The 22,670-nt window shown below is 51.0% G+C and overlaps 1 protein-coding gene across 1 annotated transcript in view; it reads right to left on the bottom strand.

Moving 5' to 3' along the window:
- Window positions 1-8,046: 8,046 nt before the first annotated feature.
- LOC116358267 (insoluble matrix shell protein 4-like) overlaps window positions 8,047-22,670 on the bottom strand; it is a 35,104-nt gene continuing 20,480 nt past the window's right edge. The window contains exon 3 of the mRNA XM_031809098.1: window positions 8,047-8,228. Within this exon, the coding sequence (XP_031664958.1) occupies window positions 8,047-8,228 (182 nt within the window). The remainder of the gene's footprint in view (window positions 8,229-22,670) is intronic.

Below are 22,670 nucleotides of genomic sequence, written 5' to 3'. Positions count from 1 at the left end.
GTGTTGGGGGGGTGCTGATAGGACAGGGTGATAGGGTGTATGTGTTGGGAGGGTGCTGATAGGACAGGGTGACAGGGTGTGTGTGTTAGGAGGGTGCTGATAGGACAGGGTGACAGGGTGTGTGTGTTGGGAGGGTGCTGATAGGACAGGGTGACAGGGTGTGTGTGTTGGGAGGGTGCTGATAGGACATGGTGACAGGGTGTGTGTGTTGGGAGGGTGCTGATAGGACAGGGTGACAGGGTGTGTGTTGGGAGGGTGCTGATAGGACAGGTGACAGGGTGTGTGTGTTGGGAGGGTGCTGATAGGACAGGTGACAGGGTGTGCGTGTTGGGAGGGTGCTGATAGGACAGGTGACAGGGTAGGTGTGTTGGGAGGGTGCTGATAGGACAGGTGACAGGGTGTGTGTGTTGGGAGGGTGCTGATAGGACAGGTGACAGGGTGTGTGTGTTGGGAGGGTGCTGATAGGACAGGGTGACAGGGTGTGTGTGTTGGGAGGGTGCTGATAGGACACGTGACAGGGTGTGTGTGTTGGGAGGGTGCTGATAGGACACGGTGACAGGGTGTGTGTGTTGGGAGGGTGCTGATAGGACAGGGTGACAGGGTGTGTGTGTTGGGAGGGTGCTGATAGGACAGGTGACAGGGTGTGTGTGTTGGGAGGGTGCTGATAGGACAGGTGACAGGGTGTGTGTGTTTGGGGTGCTGATAGGACAGGGTGACAGGGTGTGTGTGTTGGGAGGGTGCTGATAGGACAGGGTGATAGGGTGTATGTGTTGGGAGGGTGCTGATAGGACAGGGTGACAGGGTGTGTGTGTTGGGAGGGTGCTGATAGGACAGGGTGACAGGGTGTGTGTGTTGGGAGGGTGCTGATAGGACAGGGTGACAGGGTGTGTGTGTTGGGAGGGTGCTGATAGGACAGGGTGACAGGGTGTGTGTGTTGGGAGGGTGCTGATAGGACAGGTCACAGGGTGTGTGTGTTGGGAGGGTGCTGATAGGACAGGTGACAGGGTGTGCGTGTTGGGAGGGTGCTGATAGGACAGGTGACAGGGTAGGTGTGTTGGGAGGGTGCTGATAGGACAGGTGACAGGGTGTGTGTGTTGGGAGGGTGCTGATAGGACAGGTGACAGGGTGTGTGTGCTGGGAGGGTGCTGATAGGACAGGGTGACAGGGTGTGTGTGTTGGGAGGGTGCTGATAGGACAGGTGACAGGGTGTGTGTGTTGGGAGGGGTGCTGATAGGACAGGTGACAGTGTGTGTGTGTTGGGGGGTGCTGATAGGACAGGTGACAGGGTGTGTGTGTTGGGGGGGTGCTGATAGGACAGGTGACAGGGTGTGTGTGTTGGGAGGGTGCTGATAGGACAGGTGACAGGGTGTGTGTGTTGGGGGGTGCTGATAGGACAGGTGACAGGGTGTGTGTGTTGGGGGGGTGCTGATAGGACAGGTGACAGGGTGTGCGTGTTGGGAGGGTGCTGATAGGACAGGTGACAGGGTAGGTGTGTTGGGAGGGTGCTGATAGGACAGGTGACAGGGTGTGTGTGTTGGGAGGGTGCTGATAGGACAGGTGACAGGGTGTGTGTGTTGGGAGGGTGCTGATAGGACAGGGTGACAGGGTGTGTGTGTTGGGAGGGTGCTGATAGGACACGTGACAGGGTGTGTGTGTTGGGAGGGTGCTGATAGGACACGGTGACAGGGTGTGTGTGTTGGGAGGGTGCTGATAGGACAGGGTGACAGGGTGTGTGTGTTGGGAGGGTGCTGATAGGACAGGTGACAGGGTGTGTGTGTTGGGAGGGTGCTGATAGGACAGGTGACAGGGTGTGTGTGTTTGGGGGTGCTGATAGGACAGGGTGACAGGGTGTGTGTGTTGGGAGGGTGCTGATAGGACAGGGTGATAGGGTGTATGTGTTGGGAGGGTGCTGATAGGACAGGGTGACAGGGTGTGTGTGTTGGGAGGGTGCTGATAGGACAGGGTGACAGGGTGTGTGTGTTGGGAGGGTGCTGATAGGACAGGGTGACAGGGTGTGTGTGTTGGGAGGGTGCTGATAGGACAGGGTGACAGGGTGTGTGTGTTGGGAGGGTGCTGATAGGACAGGTGACAGGGTGTGTGTGTTGGGAGGGTGCTGATAGGACAGGTGACAGGGTGTGCGTGTTGGGAGGGTGCTGATAGGACAGGTGACAGGGTAGGTGTGTTGGGAGGGTGCTGATAGGACAGGTCACAGGGTGTGTGTGTTGGGAGGGTGCTGATAGGACAGGTGACAGGGTGTGTGTGCTGGGAGGGTGCTGATAGGACAGGGTGACAGGGTGTGTGTGTTGGGAGGGTGCTGATAGGACAGGTGACAGGGTGTGTGTGTTGGGAGGGTGCTGATAGGACAGGTGACAGTGTGTGTGTGTTGGGGGGTGCTGATAGGACAGGTGACAGGGTGTGTGTGTTGGGGGGGTGCTGATAGGACAGGTGACAGGGTGTGTGTGTTGGGAGGGTGCTGATAGGACAGGTGACAGGGTGTGTGTGTTGGGGGGTGCTGATAGGACAGGTGACAGGGTGTGTGTGTTGGGGGGGTGCTAATAGGACAGGTGACAGGGTGTGTGTGTTGGGGGGTGCTGATAGGACAGGTGACAGGGTGTGTGTGTTGGGAGGGTGCTGATAGGACAGGTAATAGGGTGTGTGTGTTGGGGGGGTGCTGATAGGACAGGTGTCAGGGTGTGTGTGTTGGGGGGGTGCTGATAGGACAGGGTTATAGGGTGTGTGTGTTGGGGGGGTGCTGATAGGACAGGGTGATAGGGTGTGTGTGTTGGGGGGTGCTGATAGGACAGGTGAGAGGGTGTGTGTGTTGGGGGGGTGCTGATAGGACAGGGTGACAGGGTGTGTGTGTTGGGAGGGTGCTGATAGGACAGGGTGACAGGGTGTGTGTGTTGGGAGGGTGCTGATAGGATAGGTGACAGGGTGTGTGTGTTGGGAGGGTGCTGATAGGACAGGGTGATAGGGTGTATGTGTTGGGGGGGTGCTGATAGGACAGGGTGATAGGGTGTGTGTGTTGGGGGAGTGCTGATAGGACAGGGTGATAGGGTGTGTGTGTTGGGAGGGTGCTGATAGGACAGGTGACAGGGTGTGTGTGTTGGGGGGGTGCTGATAGGACAGGTGACAGGGTGTGTGTGTTGGGGGAGTGCTGATAGGACAGGGTGACAGGGTGTGTGTGTTGGGGGGGTGCTGATAGGACAGGTGACAGGGTGCGTGTGTTGGGGGGGTGCTGATAGGACAGGTGACAGGGTGTGTGTGATGGGCTTGTGCTGATAGGACAGGGTGACAGGGTGTGTGTGTTGGGGGGGTGCTGATAGGACAGGTGACAGGGTGTGTGTGATGGGCTTGTGCTGATAGGACAGGTGACAGGGTGTGTGTGATGGGCTTGTGCTGATAGGACAGGTGACAGGGTGTGTGTGTTGGGGGGGTGCTGATAGGACAGGTGACAGGGTGTGTGTGTTGGGGGGGTGCTGATAGGACAGGTGACAGGGTGTGTGTGATGGGCTTGTGCTGATAGGACAGGTGACAGGGTGCGTGTGTTGGGGGGGTGCTGATAGGACAGGTGACAGGGTGTGTGTGATGGGCTTGTGCTGATAGGACAGGTGACAGGGTGTGTGTGATGGGCTTGTGCTGATAGGACAGGTGACAGGGTGTGTGTGTTGGGGGGGTGCTGATAGGACAGGTGACAGGGTGCGTGTGTTGGGGGGGTGCTGATAGGACAGGTGACAGGGTGTGTGTGATGGGCTTGTGCTGATAGGACAGGTGACAGGGTGTGTGTGTTGGGGGGGTGCTGATAGGACAGGTGACAGGGTGTGTGTGATGGGCTTGTGCTGATAGGACAGGTGACAGGGTGTGTGTGATGGGCTTGTGCTGATAGGACAGGTGACAGGGTGCGTGTGTTGGGGGGGTGCTGATAGGACAGGTGACAGGGTGTGTGTGATGGGCTTGTGCTGATAGGACAGGTGACAGGGTGTGTGTGTTGGGCTTGTGCTGATAGGACAGGTGACAGGGTGTGTGTGTTGGGGGGGTGCTGATAGGACAGGTGACAGGGTGTGTGTGTTGGGGGGGTGCTGATAGGACAGGTGACAGGGTGTGTGTGATGGGCTTGTGCTGATAGGACAGGTGACAGGGTGTGTGTGTTGGGGGGGTGCTGATAGGACAGGTGACAGGGTGTGTGTGATGGGCTTGTGCTGATAGGACAGGTGACAGGGTGTGTGTGATGGGCTTGTGCTGATAGGACAGGTGACAGGGTGTGTGTGTTGGGGGGGTGCTGATAGGACAGGTGACAGGGTGTGTGTGATGGGCTTGTGCTGATAGGACAGGTGACAGGGTGTGTGTGTTGGGAGGGTGCTGATAGGACAGGTGACAGGGTGTGTGTGTTGGGAGGGTGCTGATAGGACAGGTGACAGGGTGTGTGTGTTGGGAGGGTGCTGATAGGACAGGTGACAGGGTGTGTGTGTTGGGAGGGTGCTGATAGGACAGGTGACAGGGTGTGTGTGTTGGGGGGGGTGCTGATAGGACAGGTGACAGGGTGTGTGTGTTGGGGGGGTGCTGATAGGACAGGTGACAGGGTGTGTGTGTTGGGGGGGTGCTGATAGGACAGGTGACAGGGTGTGTGTGTTGGGGGGGTGCTGATAGGACAGGTGACAGGGTGTGTGTGTTGGGGGGGGTGCTGATAGGACAGGTGACAGGGTGTGTGTGTTGGGGGGGGTGCTGATAGGACAGGTGACAGGGTGTGTGTGTTGGGGGGGTGCTGATAGGACAGGTGACAGGGTGTGTGTGATGGGCTTGTGCTGATAGGACAGGTGACAGGGTGTGTGTGATGGGCTTGTGCTGATAGGACAGGTGACAGGGTGTGTGTGATGGGCTTGTGCTGATAGGACAGGTGACAGGGTGTGTGTGATGGGCTTGTGCTGATAGGACAGGTGACAGGGTGTGTGTGATGGGCTTGTGCTGATAGGACAGGTGACAGGGTGTGTGTGATGGGGGGTGCTGATAGGACAGGTGACAGGGTGTGTGTGTTGGGGGGGTGCTGATAGGACAGGTGACAGGGTGTGTGTGTTGGGGGGGTGCTGATAGGACAGGTGACAGGGTGTGTGTGTTGGGAGGGGTGCTGATAGGACAGGTGACAGGGTGTGTGTGTTGGAGGGGTGCTGATAGGACAGGTGACAGGGTGTGTGTGTTGGGAGGGTGCTGATAGGACAGGTGACAGGGTGTGTGTGTTGGGGGGGTGCTGATAGGACAGGTGACAGGGTGTGTGTGTTGGGGGGGTGCTGATAGGACAGGTGACAGGGTGTGTGTGTTGGGGGGGTGCTGATAGGACAGGTGACAGGGTGTGTGTGTTGGGGGGGTGCTGATAGGACAGGTGACAGGGTGTGTGTGTTGGGAGGGTGCTGATAGGACAGGGTGTGTGTGATGGGAGGGTGCTGATAGGACAGGTGACAGGGTGTGTGTGTTGGGAGGGTGCTGATAGGACAGGGTGTGTGTGTTGGGAGGGTGCTGATAGGACAGGTGACAGGGTGTGTGTGTTGGGAGGGTGCTGATAGGACAGGTGACAGGGTGTGTGTGTTGGGAGGGTGCTGATAGGACAGGGTGTGTGTGATGGGAGGGTGCTGATAGGACAGGTGACAGGGTGTGTGTGTTGGGAGGGTGCTGATAGGACAGGGTGTGTGTGTTGGGAGGGTGCTGATAGGACTGGGTGTGTGTGATGGGAGGGTGCTGATAGGACAGGTGACAGGGTGTGTGTGTTGGGAGGGTGCTGATAGGACAGGGTGTGTGTGTTGGGAGGGTGCTGATAGGACAGGGTGTGTGTGTTGGGGGGGTGCTGATAGGACAGGTGACAGGGTGTGTGTGATGGGGGGGTGCTGATAGGACAGGTGACAGGGTGTGTGTGATGGGGGGGTGCTGATAGGACAGGTGACAGGGTGTGTGTGATGGGGGGGTGCTGATAGGACAGGTGACAGGGTGTGTGTGTTGGGGGGGTGCTGATAGGACAGGTGACAGGGTGTGTGTGTTGGGGGGGTGCTGATAGGACAGGTGACAGGGTGTGTGTGTTGGGGGGGTGCTGATAGGACAGGTGACAGGGTGTGTGTGTTGGGGGGGTGCTGATAGGACAGGTGACAGGGTGTGTGTGTTGGGGGGGTGCTGATAGGACAGGTGACAGGGTGTGTGTGTTGGGGGGGTGCTGATAGGACAGGTGACAGGGTGTGTGTGTTGGGAGGGTGCTGATAGGACAGGGTGACAGGGTGTGTGTGATGGGGGGGTGCTGATAGGACAGGTGACAGGGTGTGTGTGTTGGGAGGGTGCTGATAGGACAGGTGACAGGGTGTGTGTGTTGGGGGGGTGCTGATAGGACAGGTGACAGGGTGTGTGTGTTGGGAGGTTTAATAGAGGATTTTAATAATAAAGAATAATTTTTCCATTCAATCTATTGTCCTCCAGGAATGGCTGGATATACCTCTCACTTCCTCTTTGGCAGAGGCTCTCAGTTCCCCCGCAGTGACACACACACACACACACACACACACACACACACACACGCACACACACACACACACACACACACACATTCAAAAGCCTCGCTCATTCCCCATTTCTGACCAGTAGATCCCATTGAGAATGTGTTTGAAAGGGAGACCTGACACCTTTATAACCTTTCTGACCAGTAGATCCCATTGAGAATGTGTTTGAAAGGGAGACCTGACACCTATATAACCTTTCTGACCAGTAGATCCCATTGAGAATGTGTTTGAAAGGGAGACCTGACCCCTATATAACCTTTCTGACCAGTAGATCCCATTGAGAATGTGTTTGAAAGGGAGACCTGACCCCTATATGACACGACTTCCGCCGAAGTCGGTTCCTCTCCTTGTTCGGGCGGTCGTCGTCACCCGGGCTTCTAACCATCGCCGATCCACCTTTCATTTTCCAGTTGTTTTGTCTTGTTTTCCCACACACCTGGTTTACATTTCCCTCATTACTTGTCGTGTATTTAACTATTTTATTACCCTTGCTTTGTGGCAGCCGGTACTTTATACTTGGGTTTTGTACTTTGTGCTGCCACACTTGTTCGTTGGGCATTTGTTTTTTGACGCGGTTGCGTTCTGCGCAAATGTTTGCCTAAGTAAAGGTCTTTGTCCACTCACCTCTGCTCTCCTGCGCCTGACTTTCATGCACCAGTTACACCCACCGCATGACAGAATTTCACACCCACAATATGGAGTCAGCAGGAGCAGGTGCCCCTGGTATAGGGGTCGAGGAGCTGGTTTGCATCGGTCGGACGGTGCGCTGTCTGAGTGGGAAGTACTGGTGGCCCACTTTAGCTAAGGTTGTGAGGATTAATGTTTCCTCCTGCTAGGTGTGCGCCCAGTGTAAGGCTCCTAGGCACCTGCCCAGAGGTAAACTACACCCCTTACCCGTTCCACAACGGTCTTGGTCGCACCTGTCGTGGATTTCCTTACCGATCTTCCTCCCTCACAAGGTAACACCACGATCCTGGTCGTTGTGGACCGGTTTTCTAAGTCCTGCCGTCTCCTCCCTCTGCCCGGTCTCCCTACGGCCCTACAGACTGCAGAGGCCTTGTTTACACACGTCTTCCGGCACTATGAGGTGCCTGAGGGTATTGTGTCTGATCGGGGTCCCCAGTTCACTGTCGAGGGTCTGGAAGGCATTCATGGAACGTCTGGGGGTCTCCGTCAGCCTTACCTCGGGTTTCCACTCCGAGAGTAACGGGCAGGTGGAGAGAGTTAACCAGGATGTGGGTAGGTTTCCGCGGTCTTATTGCCAGGACCGGCCGGGGGAGTGGGTGAAGTTTGTGCCCTGGGCAGAGATGGCCCAGAACTCGCTACGCCACTCCTCCACTAACCGTTCTCCCTTTCAATGTGTATTAGGGTATCAGCCGGTTCTGGCTCCTTGGCATCAGAGTCAGACCGAGGCTACTGCGGTGGACAATTTGTTCCAGCGCACGTAGGAAACCTGAGAGGCCGCCCACGTTCATCTTCAGTGCGCCATTCTGCGCCAGAAAGTTGGCGAAGACCGTCACCGCAGTGAGGCCCCGGTGTTCGCACCAAGGGACAGGGTCTGTCTCTCGACCCGAAACCTGCCCCTCCGCCTGCCCTGCTGGAAGCCCGGGTCCACGGTTTGAGGTCCGTTTAAAGTCCTGAGGATGCCCTCAACGTCCGCGTCCAGCTCCCACACTACCGGCGCCACCAAACAAGAAGCTGGGTGAATGGGAGTGGGATCCATGGACCACTCCTCTGTGTCATAAAGCCGGGACAATGCGTCTGCCTTAACGTTCTGGGAGCCTGGTCTGTAAGAGAGGATAAACACAAAACGAGTGAAAAACATGGCCCACCTTGCCTGGCGAGGGTTCAGTCTCCTCGTCTCCCGGATGTACTCCAGATTGCGATGGTCAGTCCAGATGAGAAAAGGGTGTTTAGCCCCCTCAAGCCAACATCTCCTTGCCTTCAAGACTTTTATGACAGCCAACAGCTCCCGGTCCCCCACATCATAGTTTCGCTCCGCCGGGCTGAGCTTCTTCGAAATTAAGGCACAGGGGCGGAGCTTCAGTGGCATACCCGAGCGCTGAGAGAGCACTGCTCCTATCCCAGCTTTGGATGCGTCCACCTCCACTATGAATGGCAAAAAGGGTTCCGGATGAGCCAACACAGGAGCGTGGGCTGTCCCTGTAACCACAGGGTTGTCGGTTCAAACCCAGGGTTGGCGGAACCCCCTTCAGTCGCTACATGAACGTTATGAAAAAGGTGGAATAAGATCAAAAGGACAAAATTATTTGCTGTGTTCTGTGCAGAGCCAGTGTGTCACGACTTCTACCGAAGCATCTCCTTGTTCTGGCGGTGCTCGGCGGTCGACGTCACCGGTCTTCTAGCCATCATTGATCCATTTTTTATTTTCCATTGGTTTTGTCTTGGCTTCCTACACCTGGTTTCCATCCCATTCATTACCTGTTGTGTATTTAACTCTCTGTTTCCCCTCATGTCTTTGTCAGAGACTGTTTGTTATTCAGTGTTGTGTTGGTTTTTGTATTGGTGCGAGACGGGTCCTCACTTTATTCAATGTTACATTTAGTGTTTGGAGTATGTTTAGTTTATTTAATACTCAGTTCGATTCTCCTGCGCCTGACTTCCCTGCCACCTATACACATGACTGACACAGTGGTCTAGTGGTAATGCTCCCTGACTGCATGCTTAGACTACTGTCCACAGGAAACCAGGGTTCAATCCATGGAGCCACCCTTCCTAATGGTCTCCCATTACCAACTGTCTAGAAAATGCAAAAAAATAATAATAATCTGGACGAGGGAATCAATTCAGAGGTGTTGAGAGAACTTTTCATTCGGTCTTAGGTTCATTGGAGGGGTACATGTCCAAAGTAAATACCAGGGTTAAGGTAAATTCCATTTCAATTCTAGACAATTCAGAGAGTAAACCAAATTCTAAATGTTCTAAATTGAAAATAACTTGAATTGTAATAGAAGGGTAGCCTAGTGGTTAGAGTGTAGAGGCGGAAGGGTAGCCTAGTGGTTAGAGTGTAGGGGTGGAAGGGTAGCCTAGTGGTTAGAGGCAGGTAGCCTAGTGGTTAGAGTGTAGAGGTGGCAGGTAGCCTAGTGGTTAGAGTGTAGAGGAGGCAGGTAGCCTAGTGGTTAGAGTGTAGGGGCGGCAGGTGGACTAGTGGTTAGAGTGTAGGGGCGGCAGGTAGCCTAGTGGTTAGAGTGGAGGGGCGGCAGGTAGCCTAGTGGTTAGAGTGTAGAGGTGGCAGGTAGCCTAGTGGTTAGAGTATAGAGGCGGCAGGTAGCCTAGTGGTTAGAGTGTAGAGGCGGCAGGTAGCCTAGTGGTTAGATTGTAGAGGCGGCAGGGTAGCCTAGTGGTTAGAGTGTAGGGGTGGCAGGAGCCTAGTGGTTAGAGTGTAGAGGCGGCAGGTAGCCTAGTGGTTAGAGTGTAGGGGTGGCAGGTAGCCTAGTGGTTAGAGTGTAGAGGCGGCAGGTGGCCTAGTGGTTAGAGTGTAGAGGCGGCAGGGTAGCCTAGTGGTTAGAGTGTAGAGGCGGCAGGGTAGCCTAGTGGTTAGAGTGGAGGGGCGGCAGGGTAGCCTAGTGGTTAGAGTGTAGAGGAGGCAGGGTAGCCTAGTGGTTAGAGTGTAGAGGTGGCAGGTATCCTAGTGGTTAGAGTGTAGAGGAGGCAGGTAGCCTAGTGGTTAGAGTGTAGGGGCGGCAGGTGGCCTAGTGGTTAGAGTGTAGGGGCGGCAGGTAGCCTAGTGGTTAGAGTGGAGGGGCGGCAGGTAGCCTAGTGGTTAGAGTGTAGAGGCGGCAGGTAGCCTAGTGGTTAGAGTGTAGAGGCGGCAGGGTAGCCTAGTGGTTAGAGTGTAGGGGTGGCAGGTAGCCTAGTGGTTAGAGTGTAGAGGCGGCAGGTAGCCTAGTGGTTAGAGTGTAGGGGTGGCAGGTAGCCTAGTGGTTAGAGTGTAGAGGCGGCAGGTGGCCTAGTGGTTAGAGTGTAGAGGCGGCAGGGTAGCCTAGTGGTTAGAGTGTAGAGGCGGCAGGGTAGCCTAGTGGTTAGAGTGGAGGGGCGGCAGGGTAGCCTAGTGGTTAGAGTGTAGAGGAGGCAGGGTAGCCTAGTGGTTAGAGTGTAGAGGTGGCAGGGTAGCCTAGTGGTTAGAGTGTAGAGGTGGCAGGGGAGCCTAGTGGTTAGAGTGTAGAGGAGGCAGGGTAGCCTAGTGGTTAGACTGTAGAGGCGGCAGGGTAGCCTAGTGGTTAGAGTGTAGAGGCGGCAGGTAGCCTAGTGGTTAGAGTGTAGAGGCGGCAGGGTAGCCTAGTGGTTAGAGTGGAGGGGCGGCAGGGTAGCCTAGTGGTTAGAGTGGAGGGGCGGCAGGGTAGCCTAGTGGTTAGAGTGTAGAGGAGGCAGGGTAGCCTAGTGGTTAGAGTGTAGAGGTGGCAGGGTAGCCTAGTGGTTAGAGTGTAGAGGTGGCAGGGGAGCCTAGTGGTTAGAGTGTAGAGGAGGCAGGGTAGCCTAGTGGTTAGACTGTAGAGGCGGCAGGGTAGCCTAGTGGTTAGAGTGTAGAGGCGGCAGGTAGCCTAGTGGTTAGAGTGTAGAGGCGGCAGGGTAGCCTAGTGGTTAGAGTGTAGAGGTGGCAGGGTAGCCTAGTGGTTAGAGTGTAGAGGCGGCAGGGTAGCCTAGTGGTTAGACTGTAGAGGCGGCAGGGTAGCCTAGTGGTTAGAGTGTAGAGGCGGCAGGTAGCCTAGTGGTTAGAGTGTAGAGGCGGCAGGGTAGCCTAGTGGTTAGAGTGTAGAGGCCCCAGGGTAGCCTAGTGGTTAGAGTGTAGAGGCGGCAGGGTAGCCTAGTGGTTAGTGTGTAGAGGCGGCAGGGTAGCCTAGTGGTTAGAGTGTAGAGGCGGCAGGGTAGCCTAGTGGTTAGAGTGTAGAGGCGGCAGGTAGCCTAGTGGTTAGAGTGTAGGGGCGGCAGGGTAGCCTAGTGGTTAGAGTGTAGAGGCGGCAGGGTAGCCTAGTGGTTAGAGTGTAGAGGTGGAAGGGTAGCCTAGTGGTTAGAGTGTAGAGGCGGCAGGGTAGCCTAGTGGTTAGAGTGTAGAGGCGGCAGGTGGCCTAGTGGTTAGAGTGTAGAGGCGGCAGGGTAGCCTAGTGGTTAGAGTGTAGAGGCGGCAGGGTAGCCTAGTGGTTAGAGTGTAGAGGCGGCAGGGTAGCCTAGTGGTTAGAGTGTAGAGGTGGCAGGTAGCCTAGTGGTTAGAGTGTAGAGGCGGCAGGGTAGCCTAGTGGTTAGAGTGTAGAGGTGGCAGGTAGCCTAGTGGTTAGAGTGTAGAGGCGGCAGGGTAGCCTAGTGGTTAGAGTGTAGAGGTGGCAGGTAGCCTAGTGGTTAGAGTGTAGAGGCGGCAGGGTAGCCTAGTGGTTAGAGTGTAGAGGTGGCAGGTAGCCTAGTGGTTAGAGTGTAGAGGCGGCAGGGTAGCCTAGTGGTTAGAGTGTAGAGGCGGCAGGGTAGCCTAGTGGTTAGAGTGTAGAGGCGGCAGGGTAGCCTAGTGGTTAGAGTGTAGAGGCGGCAGGGTAGCCTAGTGGTTAGAGTGTAGGGGCGGCAGGGTAGCCTAGTGGTTAGAGTGTAGAGGAGGCAGGTAGCCTAGTGGTTAGAGTGTAGAGGCTAGTAACCGGAAGCTTGCAAGTTCTAATCCCCGAGCTGACAAGGTACAAATCTGTCGTTCTGCCCCTGAACAGGCAGTTAACCCCACTGTTCCCAGGCCGTCATTGAAAATAAGAATTTGTTCTTAACTGACTTGTCTAGTTAAATAAAGGTAAAATAAAGGTAAAATAAATATTTAAAAATCCTTGGTAAATACAGTAACGGTCATAGAGGACTGACTTTAGGAGAGTTTATGATGTTTAACAGAGACACCAGCAGTTCGCATGCCGAGCGTCACATTGGTGAAACTGAACTTTCAATGTTTCTATATCTCTTGCAGCTGTGCGCACACACACACACACACACACACTCACACACGCTGCACATGTACACACATAGTCACACAGAAACGAACTCACCAGCGCACACACACATGTGAACACACTCACTCAGGTCTGGTTTCAAAGACTACTTTTCTAAATACCCATACGATACTGACTGGAACTAGCCTCTCTTTCATACAGTTCCATTCACTTCTAATGGCCAATTACATTTCACCTGGAGTTGACATTGTACAGTTTCCATTGGGAATGTGCTGTATCTGGTGATATGTGTTTCCATTGGGAATGTGCTGTATCTGGTGATATGTGTTTCCATTGGGAATGTGCTGTATCTGGTGATATGTGTTTCCATTGGGAATGTGCTGTATCTGGTGATATGTGTTTCCATTGGGAATGTGCTGTATCTGGTGATATGTGTTTCCTGGGTACCACCCCGGTGTCCTGACTGATCCTGTGTCCTGACTGATCCTGTGTCCTGACTGATCCTGTGTCCTGACTGATCATGTGACCTGACTGAACCTGTGTCCAGACTGATCATGTGTCCTGACTGATCCTGTGTCCTGAACCTGTGTCCTGAACCTGTGTCCTGACTGATTCTTTGTCCTGACTGATCATGTGTCCTGATCCTGTGTCCTGAACCTGTGTCCAGACTGAACCTGTGTCCAGACTGATCATGTGTCCAGACTGATCATGTGTCCAGACTGATCCTGTGTCCAGACTGATCCTGTGTCCAGGCTGATCATGTGTCCAGACTGATCCTGTGTCCAGACTTATCCTGTGTCCAGACTGATCCTGTGTCCAGACTGATCCTGTGTCCAGACTGATCCTGTGTCCTGACTGATCCTGTGTCCAGACTGATCCTGTGTCCAGACTGATCATGTGTCCAGACTGATCCTGTGTCCAGACTGATCCTGTGTCCAGACTGATCATGTGTCCAGACTGATCCTGTGTCCAGACTGATCCTGTGTCCAGACTGATCATGTGTCCAGACTGATCCTGTGCCCAGACTGATCCTGTGTCCAGACTGATCATGTGTCCAGACTGATCATGTGCCCAGACTGATCATGTGTCCAGACTGATCCTGTGCCCAGACTGATCCTGTGTCCAGACTGATCCTGTGTCCAGACTGATCATGTGTCCAGACTGATCATGTGCCCAGACTGATCATGTGTCCAGACTGATCATGTGTCCAGACTGATCCTGTGCCCAGACTGATCCTGTGTCCAGACTGATCCTGTGTCCAGACTGATCATGTGTCCAGACTGATCCTGTGCCCAGACTGATCCTGTGTCCAGACTGATCCTGTGTCCAGACTGATCATGTGTCCAGACTGATCCTGTGTCCTGACTGATCATGTGTCCAGACTGATCCTGTGTCCAGACTGATCCTGTGCCCAGACTGATCCTGTGTCCTGACTGATCCTGTGCCCTACTGACTGATTATTTGTCCTCCTGTGTGACTAATATTGTTTTCCTCCCGTATCCTTCTGCTCTGACCTATAAGATGTCAGAATACATAGCTCACCTGGCAACTATTTTAGGATCACAAAGAGAGATGGGGGGGGGGGGGGCGAGAGAGGGAGAGAGTTAGAGACACACACACACAGAAGGCTGTAAACTCAACGTCTCCCAGAAGCACGCAGGATGATGTCACTGCTAATGTTCCACTTCCTGGAGGAAATGGCGGCTTAAAACTTCAACCGAAAGTTTTTGAAATGTGTGTGTGTGTGTGTGTGTGTGTGTGTGTAGAGTGGACTTCTGTGAACCGTATAGCTATTAAAACATCTAGCTAATATCCAAAAGTCTACATTAAATCCTCTTTTCTCTGAACTTTTTTTCTCTACCGAACTTGAGAGTTAAATTCATGCTAATTTGTAAGTCTCATAATCTGTCCTTATCTTAAAATAACACGTCATTTCCACAACGTTCTTACTGCCGAAAGAAAACGCATACACCCCCCCCCCCCTCCCCCTCCAGAGCTGTTTTAAATCTGGAGGCTTTCAGAATGAGGGAGAAGGAAACTTAAAGACCCTGAAAACCTCCTTTTGACAAGAGGTTCAAATGTTATCTTATCCCCTACATGGTGCACTACTTTAGACCAGAGTCCTATGGCACCCTTTTCCCTACATAGTGCACTACTTTAGACCAGAGTCCTATGGCACCCTATTCACTATGTAGTGCACTAGTTTACACCAGAGTCCTATGGCACCCTATCCCCTATATAGTGCACTATTTTAGACCAGAGTCCTATGGCACCCTATTCCCTACATAGTGCACTACTTTAGACCAGAACCCTATGGCACCCTATTCCCTATATAGTGCACTACTTTAGACCAGAGTCCTATGGCACCCTATCCCCTATAAAGTGCACTACTTTAGACCAGAGCCCTATGGCACCCTATTCCCTATATAGTGCACTACTTTAGACCAGAGCCCTATGGCACCCTATTCCATATATAGTACACTACTACAGACCAGAGCCCTATTCCCTATATAGTGCACTACTTTAGACCAGAGCCCTATTCCCTATATAGTGCACTACTTTAGACCAGAGCCCTATGGCACCCTATTCCATATATAGTACACTACTACAGACCAGAGCCCTATGCCACCCTATTCCCTATATAGTGCACTACTTTAGACCAGAGCCCTATGCCACCCTATTCCCTATATAGTGCACTACTTTAGACCAGAGCCCTATGGCACCCTATCCCCTATATAGTACACTATTTTAGTGAATAGGGTGTCATTTGGAAGTCTTGCCTAAAAGTTGGCTGAGAAACATCTCTCAGTCAGTTCTTAAGCCTACTTCCTTCTCATTTGAATTGTCCAAGTAGGACCAATCTGAAAACATTTTTTTTTGGCAAGGTCTCACAGTCTGTCTGAAAGTTGGCTGAGAAATATTTCTCAGTCCGTTCTTATTTCATTTCTCAGCACAACACTTCTTTAGGCTACTTCCTACTGATTTCAATGGTCCGAGGCGGAATCCCCTATGGCACCCTGTTCCCTACATAGTGCACTACTTTAGACCAGAGTCCTATGGCACCCTATTCACTATGTAATGCACTAGTTTACACCAGAGTCCTATGGCACCCTATCCCCTATATAGTGCACTACTTTAGACCAGAGTCCTATGGCACCCTATTCCCTACATAGTGCACTACTTTAGACCAGAACCCTATGGCACCCTATTCCCTATATAGTGCACTACTTTAGACCAGAGTCCTATGGCACCCTATCCCCTATATAGTGCACTACTTTAGACCAGAGCCCTATGGCACCCTATTCCCTATATAGTGCACTACTTTAGACCAGAGCCCTATGGCACCCTATTCCATATATAGTACACTACTACAGACCAGAGCCCTATTCCCTATATAGTGCACTATTTTAGACCAGAGCCCTATGCCACCCTATTCCCTATATAGTGCACTACTTTAGACCAGAGCCCTATGCCACCCTATTCCCTATATAGTGCACTACTTTAGACCAGAGCCCTATGGCACCCTATCCCCTATATAGTACACTATTTTAGTGAATAGGGTGTCATTTGGAAGTCTTGCCTAAAAGTTGGCTGAGAAACATCTCTCAGTCAGTTCTTAAGCCTACTTCCTTCTCATTTGAATTGTCCAAGTAGGACCAATCTGAAAACATATTTTTTTGGCAAGGTCTCACAGTCTGTCTGAAAGTTGGCTGAGAAATATTTCTCAGTCCGTTCTTATTTCATTTCTCAGCACAACACTTCTTTAGGCTACTTCCTACTGATTTCAATGGTCCGAGGCGGAATCCCCTATGGCACCCTGTTCCCTATATAGTGCACTACTTTAGACAAGAACCCTATGGCACCCTGGTAAAAAAGTAGTGCACTAATTAGGGAATAGTGTTCTGTTCAGGAGTCACAGGGGGAAAACAGAATAGCAACGGTATGTTTTATAGTGGCAATGCCCTCTGTCTTTATCACACACACACACACTCACACACACACACACGCACGCACGCACACACACACACACACACACACACACACACACACACACGCACGCTCACATACACACACTCACACACACACACACACACACACACACACACACGCTCACGCACACACACACACACACACACACACACACACTCACACACATGCTCACGCACACGCACACGCACACGCACACACATGCTCACGCACACACACAGTAACACACACACACACTCACACTCACACACACTCACACTCACACTCACACACAGACATACACAGACACACACACACACACACACACAGACACACACACACACACTCACACTCACACTCACACACTAACACACACACACACACACACACACACACACACACACACACACACACACACACACACACACACACACACACACACACAGTCCAACATCTCAGTGATTTGTGATGGTGTGTGTGTTTTCCCTCCGTATCTCTAGGCTGTTGTTGATATTGAAATATGAGAGAGTTCCAATGATGAGATCACAGCTTTTATGAGATGAGGAAAACCTCTCTGTCAATAACAACCACAGGTTTATTCATAGTGACTGCCTGTCACACTCACACAGACTCACACACACGCACACACACATGCTCACACACTCACACACACTCACTCACACAGACACACATGCAAGCTCACACACACACACACACACACACACGCACAAATGCTTGCCTGCTCACACACTCACACACACTCACTCACACAGACACACGTGCATGCTCACACACTCACACACACTCACACAAACACACATGCATGCTCACACACTCACACACACACACACACACACACACGCATGCATGCTCACACACTCACACATACAGACACACACACACACGCATGCATGCTCACACACACACACACACACACGCACACACACATACATGCATGCTCACACACTCACACAGACACACACACACGCATGCTCACACACTCACACACGCATGCATGCTCACACACTCACACAGACAGACACACACGCATGCATACTCAAACACTCACACAGACACACACGCATGCATGCTCTCACACACACTCACACACTCACGCACTAATATGAGTGGTGCAGACTGGATGCTGCTGCTATTAACTCTTTATGAGGCTAGAATAACAGAGAGGGATGATGTCATCGCAGAGGTGTGTTGTTTTGGGCAGAGATGTGGGGAGGAGGAGGAGGAAGAGGAAGAGGGGGAGGAGGAGGCAGAGGAGGGAGAGGAGGAGGGAGAGGGTGAGGAGTAGGAAGAGAGGAAGAGGAAGAGGAGGGGAGGAGAGGGAAGAGGTGGAGGAGGGAGAGGGTGAGGAGTAGGAAGAGGAGGAGGAGGAGGGGGAGAGGAAGAGGATGGGGAAGAGGTGGAGGAGGGAGAGGAGGAGGGAGAGGGTGAGGAGTAGGAAGAGGAGGAGGAGGAGGAGGGGGAGAGGAAGAGGATGGGGAAGAGAGGAGGAGGAGCAGGAGGAGGAGGAGGAAGGGTGGAGAGGAAGATGAAGATAAAGAGGAGGAAGAGAAGGAAGAGAGAGAGGAGGAGGAGGAGGAGGAGGAGGGTAGGAGAGGAAGAGAAGGAGGAAGAGGAAGAGGAGGATGAGAGCAAGAGGAGGGGGAAGAGGAGGAGGAGGAGGAGATTAAGAGGAGGAGGAGGAGGAGGAGGAGAGCAAGAGGAAGGGGAAGAGGAGGAGGAGGAGGAGATTAAGAGGAGGGGGAAGAGAAGAAGGAGGAGGAGGAGATGAAGAGGAGGAGGAAGAGGAGGTAGGGGAGGAATTGAAGAGGAGGGAGGAGTCATCGACTATTGGGGAAAGAGAGAGGGGCCGGGGAGATATCTGGGACGGACCTCTGTGTAACCCAGTCCTATATTACTATATTATATATACTATATTACTATATTATATATACTATATATACAATATTATATATACTATATTACCCTGTACTACCACTGGACAGATGTTTCTGGTCTAAAGTAGAGCACTATATAGGGAATAGGGTGCCATAGGGCTCTGGTCTAAAGTAGTGCACTATATAGGGAATAGGTTGGCATAGGGCTTTGGTCTAAAGTAGTGCACTATATAGGGAATAGGGTGCCATAGGGCTCTGGTCTAAAGTAGTGCACTATATAGGGAATAGGGTACCATAGGGCTCTGGTCTAAAGTAGTGCACTATATATAGGGAATAGGGTACCATAGGGCTCTCGTCTAAAGTAGTGTAGTATATATATATAGGGAATAGGGTACCATAGGGCTCTGGTCTAAAGTAGTGCACTATATATAGGGAATAGGGTGCCATAGGGTTCTGGTCTAAAGTTGTGCACTATATATAGGGAATAGGGTGCCATAGGGCTCTGGTCTAAAGTTGTGCACTATATATAGGGAATAGGGTGCCATAGGGCTCTGGTCTAAAGTAGTGCACTATATAGGGAATAGGGTGCCATAGGGCTCTGGTCTAAAGTAGTGCACTATATAGGGAATAGGGTGGCATTTTGGGATGTGGTATAGTGTTTAGCACAAAATAGGGCAGCAGTTCCTGAATGGAGGGTGGAAACCACAGGTGGTCCTCAGCCAGACCCTGGCCATATAATTATAATTAGTACAATGATTGGTTTACCAGTCAAATTGCCACGGTCAGTGGTTCAAAGTCCATACAAGTCATTCTAATTCTGGCTAAAGACTGCTGAAATGAGTTGTGATTTCTAGTGATCGCTAGTGCCCTTCGTTGTATACCTCCAAGTCCTCATGAACCATCCAGAAAAATGGCATTTACCCCTGTGGAACCATCCAGAAACATGATATTTATCTGTGGAACCATCCGGAAACATGATATTTACCTGTGGAACCATCCGGAAACATGATATTTACCTGTGGAACCATCCAGAAACATGATATTTACCTGTGGAACCATCCAGAAACATCATATTTACCTGTGGAACCATCCAGAAACAAGATATTTACCTGTGGAACCATCCAGAAACATGATATTTACCTGTGGAACCATCCAGAAACATGATATTTACCTGTGGAACCATCCAGAAACATGATATTTACCTGTGGAACCATCCAGAAACATGATAGTTACCTGTGGAACCATCCAGAAACATGATATTTACCTGTGGAACCATCCAGAAACATGATATTTACCTGTGGAACCATCCAGAAACATGATATTTACCTGTGGAACCATCCAGAAACATGATATTTACCCCTCTGGAACCATCCAGAAACATGATATTTACCCCTCTGGAACCACCCAGAAACATGATATTTACCTGTGGAACCATCCAGAAACAAGATATTTACCTGTGGAGCCATCCAGAAACATGATATTTACCTGTGGAACCATCCAGAAACATGATATTTACCTGTGGAAACCATCCAGAAACATGATATTTACCTGTGGAACCATCCAGAAACAAGATATTTACCTGTGGAACCATCCAGAAACATGATATTACCTGTGGAACCATCCAGAAACATGATATTTACCTGTGGAACCATCCAGAAACATGATATTTACCCCTCTGGAACCATCCAGAAACATGATATTTACCCCTCTGGAACCACCCAGAAACATGATATTTACCTGTGGAACCATCCAGAAACAAGATATTTACCTGTGGAACCATCCAGAAACATGATATTTACCTGTGGAACCATCCAGAAACATGATATTTACCTGTGGAACCATCCAGAAACATGATATTTACCTGTGGAACCATCCAGAAACAAGATATTTACCTGTGGAACCATCCAGAAACAAGATATTTACCTGTGGAACCATCCAGAAACATGATATTTACCTGTGGAACCATCCAGAAACATGATATTTACCTGTGGAACCATCCAGAAACAAGATATTTACCTGTGGAACCATCCAGAAACATGATATTTACCTGTGGAACCATCCAGAAACATGATATTTACCTGTTGAACCATCCAGAAACATGATATTTACCCGTGGAACCATCCAGAAACATGATATTTACCTGTGGAACCATCCAGAAACATGATATTTACCTGTGGAACCATCCAGAAACAAGATATTTACCTGTGGAACCATCCAGAAACATGATATTTACCTGTGGAACCATCCAGAAACAAGATATTTACCTGTGGAACCATCCAGAAACATGATATTTACCTGTGGAACCATCCAGAAACATGATATTTACCTCTGGATCCATCGCCTCCCTCTTTACAGTAGCGGAAAAACAACGATACAAAAATGACTGACAGAAATATATTGACTGAATTGGCTAAGAAAGATCCTCACAACAGTTTAGACAATTTAATGTGATTTCGTATGGGGAGAAACCCAAGAAGGTTGACCCTGATCTCAGAGGCAGGACAGGCAGAGCTACCTCATCACGAGAGTGTGACTCTTACTCACATCCGCTACGCTGGTTTAAATATCAACTTGTATGACCCATGATCTACTAATGCTTCCGTCGGTTTCTTTAGAGACTCGTAAAAGACACTTTCAAATCCTCTCTTCTCAGCTTCCACTCCTATCTGACACTTCTGCTCCAATCTTCTGTCCTCTCATTTTCCATCTCATTTCTCTCTTTCTCATCCATCCCTCTCCTCTCTCCTTCCTCCCATCCTCTCCTCTCTCCTTCCTCCCATCCTCTCCTCTCTCCTTCCTCCCATCCTCTCCTCTCTCCTTCCTCCCATCCTCTCCTCTCTCCTTCCTCTCATCCTCTCCTCTCTCCCATCCTCTCCTCACCTCTTCTGACCCAGTATGTATAATCCGTGAGCTATAGAATGTTCTTAGTTGCTAATGCTTCCATCAGAGACTGATTTGAAGACAGTACACCTTCATTCCTCTTCTCTTACTCTCCTCTCTTCTCCTCTTTCTCTCCTTTCTCTTTCCATTCTTCTCTTCCTCTTCTCTCCTCTGTCCCCTGTGACACCTTTCCTCCTCTCCTCTCCTCTCCTCTCCTCTCCTCTCCTCTCCTCTCCTCTCCTCTCCTCTCCTCTCCTCTCCTCTCCTCTCCTCTCCTCTCCTCTCCTCTCCTCTCCTCTCCTCTCCTCTCCTCTCCTCTCCTCTCCTCTCCTCTCCTCTCCTCTCCTCTCCTCTCCTCTCCTCTCCTCTCCTCTCCTCTCATCTCCTCTCCTCTCATCTCCTCTCCTCTCCCATCCTCTCCTCTCCTCCACTCCCATCCTCTCCTCTCCTGTCCCCCCCTCTGACACCTCTTCTCCTCTCCTCTCCCAGCTGCTGTATGTGTGACACTCAGCCCTAATTGGTTCAGCAGACATAAGGTCCATTCTGATTGGCTGAAGTCCATCTACCATGCCATAGTGTTCAGGTCTGGTGAAGACCGTTCAGCTAAAGATTAAGAGACAGACGGATGGTAGAGTAGTTAACCATTCTGACAGGCATGGAGAGGAAGAGGAAGGAAGACTTGAGCGATACAGAAGAAGTCAATAAAGTTTTCTGATTCTAATTCTAGAGAGGCCCCATCAACTATCAACTACTCTATTTTCTTCTCAACTCTGAGCTTCTTTCATATGTTTTAGTGCAGTGGTTCCCAAACTGTGGGGCGCGCCCCCCCCCCGGGTTTTAATTTTAAAGAACTCAATCCAGCTTTTCACCGTACTCTTTGAAAGTTATACTGGTAGAATGCACGAGGTACACTATCGAAATTGGTTGTTGCATCATCAGGTTTCCTCTTGTCAAGTCACTTATTGCATACCTTAAAGAGGTTTTTTTTAAGCAAGGTTTTTTTGGGGGGCCCATAGAGTTTGATGTGATGTTTGAGTCACTCAAATATCACATGAATACACATTAGACAATGGAACATTTATAAAATTGCAAGAAAATTTGCTTTAAAACTGCATTGTTGTTTCCTGGTGCTGGAAGGGCGGCAGAAGTGAAAAAGTTTGGGAACCAGGACACACGGATCAGTAATAGTAAACACATCCCTTTAAGGACTCAGTGTTTCATATCAGTAATAGTAACCACATCCCTTTAAGGACTCAGTGCTCCACATCAGTAATAGTAACCACATCCCTTTAAGGACTCAGTGTTTCATATCAGTAATAGTAACCACATCCCTTTAAGGACTCAGTGCTCCACATCAGTAATAGTAACCACATCCCTTTAAGGACTCAGTGTTTCATATCAGTAATAGTAACCACATCCCTTTAAGGACTCAGTGCTCCACATCAGTAATAGTAACCACATCCCTT

This window comes from Oncorhynchus kisutch, linkage group LG29 (assembly GCF_002021735.2).
Source record: "Oncorhynchus kisutch isolate 150728-3 linkage group LG29, Okis_V2, whole genome shotgun sequence".
In the NCBI taxonomy this organism is placed as follows: domain Eukaryota; kingdom Metazoa; phylum Chordata; class Actinopteri; order Salmoniformes; family Salmonidae; genus Oncorhynchus; species Oncorhynchus kisutch.
Note: the sequence above shows the minus strand (reverse complement) of the source record. Positions and strands in the feature narration are given on the sequence as shown.